The sequence below is a fragment of the Cryptomeria japonica genome, chromosome 6, assembly GCF_030272615.1.
Source record: "Cryptomeria japonica chromosome 6, Sugi_1.0, whole genome shotgun sequence".
NCBI lineage: Eukaryota > Viridiplantae > Streptophyta > Pinopsida > Cupressales > Cupressaceae > Cryptomeria > Cryptomeria japonica.
Window position 1 is genome coordinate 174,433,590 of NC_081410.1, and position 5,805 is coordinate 174,439,394.

Sequence of the window (5,805 nt, forward strand, 5' to 3'; positions counted from 1 at the left end):
GCATTAATTTTCACCATTTAGGCGCTTATTAGGCTAAGAGTATTCTCTTTTGGTCAAACCCCTACTATCAACTTAATGATTTGATGGAAAAGACAAAATAAATAACATAAATGTAATAATGCGTAAGATGTTAACGCACCAGTAAATGATGTAATATTGATGCTCTATGATTTGTTTGAATGATGTTGAAGTATAATGATCACATTTCTCTTCAATCATATAAAAGTGAATAATGGTTTGTCCTTAAATGCGACATCTAAAAACACAAGTTTATAAATTTGGTACTTAAATTGGCATTTAATGGTTAGTTGGAGGGAAATGATTATTTGAATTTAAATTTGAATTTTCAATTTATTTTTGGTCATTTTTCACTCTCACGAATCAGAAGGTCCACATTTAGATTTCAACTTAAAAATTTTTGAAGTTATTTTCATACTAATAGATATGAACTAGTTTGGTTTTGCCCTATGAAATTAGCCTAAAATAATGGATGGATTAAATAAGAGTAAATTATTCTTTTAAATACACAACAATACAACTAAATAAGATTAAATTATTTACCAATTTGAACTTTGAAATGTGTCATTTATATACTAATTATTAGAGCCTTTGCACTCAACAAGACTTAATCCTTAATGGGCTCAATTGGAGCCATTCAACTTCACTAGTAGACCAAGGGCCCATTGACTACCATACAATTTTCAACATTACAATGACATTATAATTTTGTTATATAATCCTTCTCACTTTCTCACCAATCTTCTTCCTTATCACATGCATGCATGTGCCTATTCACATCTCTTGGTTTCAACTAAGGGAGAGGATCTCATAGTAGAGCACCCTAAATTCATGCTTCTCAAACTCTTTTATGGAAATTTCAAATTACTCCCAATATTTTATAGCAGCTTAGTATAGCACCCTAACTTCATGCTTCTCAAACTCTTATATGAAAATTTCAAATTACTCCCAATATTTTATAGCAGCTGAATTGACAAGTCCCCTCATTTAAGGTTTCAGAGCCATATCATCAAATATGATGCCACATCAACATATTTTTTGCCAAAGTGTCCAAAAAATGAGTGTGAAACTTGTCCACTAAGTTATGTTTTATTGGTGCATTGATGTGGCATCACATGATTTGTTGCTTTTTAGATTTAAGAAATGCATTTTCATTTAATTACGAGAGGAGTCATCATCAACACTAACAACTTTAAAGTCACAACTATTGATGTAGTATTGTTAAAAATATTAGACATTAAATCAAAGAGTTCTATAACAACTCTTAGAATACATTCAGCTATTAGATCCTCTCCCCTACATTGTAACTGCTTTTTCCTTTACTATTTTCAGTATCCTAAAGCATTTGTTTTTTCCAATTATATATTCATTACAACGGTAGCACCTCCATAACACAACTTAAATAGATGTCTTGTATAAAATTTACAATATACGATACATTGTCCCATCATATCCCTATAAAATTAACGATGCATTTACAATTTATGAGGAAATTGATTTTGTTGTCATTTTCAAACTTTCTACATTATATTCTCTATGAGCTCAAGTGAGAACTTTTACAGTCAATTTGCATCCTCACTCGGAAATAAATTTGTGGTTTTGCTATTTCTTAATATTGTTTTCATCCTTTCTATTATTAATGTGACTGTGACACCAAGCCTTATGTTTTAAAGAGATTTATAATATTAAAAGCTTGTTATTTGCACTAGTGGAGCATTGATCAACCTTTGACATGAACTCAGATCATGCTGATTGTATTGCAAAACTCCACATTATGAAAGACATCTCAACAATAAGAAAGCTGCAAGAGAATCCTCTATGGCAATTGGATGAATGGTTTTTTATATGGCTTCTTAGAAAGAAAAACATGAAGAATGTTCTAGTATAACACACAGGACAACAGGCCTTCAGGTGTAACAAGAAAGAGAAAGGGCAACACATGAAAGCTTCTATAGCTTGCAGAAATCATTTGCTCGTTTGTATTTGCTAGCTGCTATTCTGCAAATTCTGCAACCAATATATTGCATGTAGAATGAACAAACAGTCCAAGGAATCCTTGGCATATACTGCAACCAGTAAATTACATTTAAAAAGAACAAACGCTCAACAGAAATCCTTAGGATGTTGACACCCGTGAAGACAGCAAAATCCAGCCCATGGATAGAGGTTTCCCAAAGCTGCCATAATCCTTTTAATTATCAAGGGATCTATTTCCAGGAGAGTTGGGCAGTTTTCTATTTAATGAGCACAAATTCTCATTTAGGCATCTTTAAAGCTTTGAAAGTAGAGCTTTTCAAAGATCGGAGCTCCTTCTAACAGACACACTGTGTTATCCGCGAGTGCCTGCTGATACAAAATGCAAAGAGAGATGCTAATATTTATGTAACATCCTCCTAATGCTCATGTTACAGATCGAGGGCAATAAAACTTTCATGTTTCCATACGTGGTTGAATATGGACCTATAACAGCTTGATAACTTGGTCGTTGTTTCATTTGCTCCAAGTAATACAAAAGCCTAGGACGTTTATGAAAGTATCCCTTGTCCAACTTCAATACCTCAATTCTGGCAAGTATAGGAATAAATGCACAATCAGCCACAGAAAACTCAGACCCAGCCAAAAATTCAGTATGATTCAATTGATTCTCAGAAATAGTCAGCAAGCTAACAAGCTCATTCTTATTTGAAGTCAAAGCATCCTGGTCCTTCAATCTTTCCTCCATAAAGTGCATTTCTTGAAGTTGTTTATGGTACTTCTCTGCAAGATCAGGATATTTTGCAATGCGTGAAATTGCAACTTGCCTTTTGAATTTGCTAAAAAAATGAAGAGCCTCATTCGGGCAGTGGCTTAAAGTAAAGAGTTTCGAGTCCCATGAATAAATCTTCTCTAGCCACTCCCAAACCTTTTCGTGATCTACTCTGTTACTGCCTAAGGGTTTTTCAATATTGGCAAGATACCTATTAAACCATAGACAACTGTTAGGATACCAAAATAAAGAAAATAGGCTTTCCTAGTAACGCTTTTGAAGATAATTACATACAATTATAAATGAAAGAACATACTGAATAATTGCCAGTGGTTCACACAAAATTTGTTCCCCAGCAACTAGAACAGGAATACTCCCAGTAGGATTTCGCCTGAAATACTCTGCATCCAAGTTCCTTGCCTTCAAAGGATTTACATGATGCAAAACACACTTAATATTTTTCTCTTCCATCACCAGGCATGCTTTTTGGCTGTCAAGTGACAGAGGATGGTAATAAAATTCCATAGTTTTCAATGAGGATCACACAAATGAAATAAGCATTGATGATCTAGAGCTGCTTGCCACCAATTCTGTAAGATGCATATAATCGCTTGTATTAAGAGATAAGAAGAAGCGGGTACTAATGTTATGGGCAAATAAGATCTTCAATCACAACACACACTATTCAGTATAATGAGTTTCTCCATATTTGTGCGATTATAACTTTTAAAATGGCAAACTTTTGGTACTACAATTTCTAAGTATATCCAATAATCATTTGTACAAGCAGTAAAATGCAGTTTTAGATCTTCAAAACTGCTTGAATATCAATCTCAATTTTGCCCAGATGTTGCTGCTTAACAATGTTGCATTGCCAATCCCTGCAAATCCAAAAATAAATGAATAAGAAATAGAAAGTCACGAAATAGCCATGGAAGCAAATCCTGACCAGAATCTTAAAAACTGACAGGAGGTACTATTCAATGTTACTTAGAAATGACAGGATTGTTATTGGTTTGAAAAGTTCCGAACTAATTATGCTGAACTGTTCAATACAAGAAAAGTTGAGGTCATGCCATAATCTATCATGTGAAGCACACAAAGGATTAAACATTAAAATTAAAATTCATCAAGAAGTAACTCATAGCTTTACTCGAAGGTAGTCACTATTAAAGGAAACAGAGCAATAGCTTTACTCGAAATCTACGGACATTAACATTTTAAAGATTTATTTATTTTGAGCTTGTAAGGTTCAACCTTCAAAAGCTAAAGCTAACCCATGATTGTTCAGGATGCGTGAGTTCAAATCTTCCAACACAGAAATTCACCGTGGGAAGCATGCACATGTTATGAAAGGCAAGGCAAGCACAGTAACATGGCAATTACCAATAATTGCACCAGGAATCACCCTAACCTTGTTCACCTAATAGTTTCACCTATGCATGCCCGGCAAGAGGATTTCCCTACGGAATCTGCTATCCTATGGGTACTCCTAACGTGGGATACTAGTTGGTCTGGTCCACGTTTCCTATAGTCACAAGTTCAAAATCAATAAAAACTATTGTATGTGGTTTGAAAGAGCCAACAGAGAAATTATTGATCTTGCAATTTCTCTGAAGAAAGGTCTTGAAAAGGACTCAAAAAGTAGAAATTAAAAAACCCTATAAGTGGTATCCAGATACATGTTAAAATCTAAAATCCTTAAACACTGACACTGCCCATAGGCAGAGAAATCTGCTGGGAAAATGAAGCTAGTGGATCTAGCTAAGCATTTTAGATAGTCTTAGTTTGAAATGCTAAACTTGACATAAAGCTTGTTCTCCAGTCAGAAAAGCCCGGCCTCAAGGAAAGGAAAACCTAAATCACAAACGTAGGCCCTGTTTTCGAGCAGAAAAGTTCTCCTTTAATGAGGTTTTTGATTTGCAAACCCTATAATTTACAAAAACGAGTTAGCAAAGTTCGTCACAGGACTGCCGGTGTAGTAGATATTTAGTGTTGCTCGCATTTACAGGAAAGCATTTTGGAGTCCTAAACTATAAACCATCTTCAAGAATCAAGCTTCCTTAATATTAAAAAATAACACTTAATTCAGAATTTCGAAGGGGCTTTGAACTACTGTAAATCTACAAACTATATTTTCTATAAGCCGGCAAAAGAAAACTGGTAAAATTCACAGAGACCGAGGGTTCAAACATATTTTCTGAATTAACATATCCACGTTACAAAAACGGAAATGGTAGTTCAACCTCCAACTCAGAGAAAATCATTCACAGCATTCGTCCAAACAAGAAAATGTAAAGTAAAACAACAGATTATTCACTTAACGTAAGGAAATGTCATACTTACCAATCTAGTAAGGGAAAACTTTACACTGGAATTCCATACAAGCCGTAACCACAAACAAAACAGAGTCGACAAATGTGTGAATAGCAAACGAATTATATTGCAATCTCTTAACAGAACTGAACAGAGATTACTTAACAAATATTACAATCTCAACAGAATTAAACAGAGACTTCTCATCAGAATTGAACAAAGATGAGATGCTGACACTTGTGTAGACAGTGAGGAAGCATCCAAACTTGCAGACCTATCTCAAAATCTCCGTTTTGGCTGGAATTTAAGAACATTTATGAATCTGTTGTGTAATTAATAGTCCATTACCTACAAGAATTGGGCAAGGAACCCTCTCACCGTGAATTTCTCTCTATTCTAACAAGACGGCCTGATCTAGCATGGAGAGGAGTAAATGTGATACCCAAGAGCTGAGAATGTGAGGAAACCCGTTGGAAAAACTTTTGGTTGCTTTTATATAATATATATTACTCTTTAATCACTTTTGAAAATATTTTATCTAGCTGGATTACAATAATCAAAAGTGTGATATGGTTTTTTTTTTCAATTAATCTTTTTTTTTATTTTACGATTTTAATCATTGTGTATCTATAATTTACAATTAAATTTTGATATAATACTTTTTTATATAAATCAAAATTATTTGAGTATTTTATTGTTTTTATATGAATTTTCAATCAATTTCT

General features: G+C 33.8%; 1 protein-coding gene across 3 annotated transcripts; it reads right to left on the reverse strand.

Annotated features, from left to right (window-relative positions):
- Positions 1 to 1,810: 1,810 nt before the first annotated feature.
- On the reverse strand, positions 1,811 to 5,543 carry LOC131071810 (glutathione S-transferase TCHQD). Of its 3 annotated transcripts, none has more exons than XM_058007769.2 (3): positions 5,429 to 5,543; positions 3,081 to 3,645; positions 1,811 to 2,975 (listed from the first exon to the last, which is right to left on the reverse strand). In XM_058007769.2, the coding sequence occupies exons 2-3, from the start codon at positions 3,287 to 3,289 to the stop codon at positions 2,390 to 2,392; spliced, it is 795 nt and encodes a 264-aa protein (XP_057863752.2). In that variant the 5' UTR covers positions 3,290 to 3,645; positions 5,429 to 5,543; the 3' UTR covers positions 1,811 to 2,389. The 3 variants fall into 3 exon arrangements, with proteins under 3 accessions (XP_057863752.2, XP_057863751.2, XP_057863754.2); XM_058007768.2 differs by having other exon boundaries at positions 5,111 to 5,536; XM_058007771.2 differs by having other exon boundaries at positions 5,459 to 5,534.
- Positions 5,544 to 5,805: the final 262 nt, after the last annotated feature.

Bases quoted from the DNA above. Each gene is read 5' to 3' on its own strand.
- LOC131071810 (XM_058007769.2), bottom strand. From the start codon at position 3,289: ATGGAATTTTATTACCATCCTCTGTCACTTGACAGCCAAAAAGCATGC. The intron at 2,976-3,080 runs GTATGTTCTTTC...ATGGTTTAATAG, and splicing joins GAACCACTGGCAATTATTCA to GTATCTTGCCAATATTGAAA.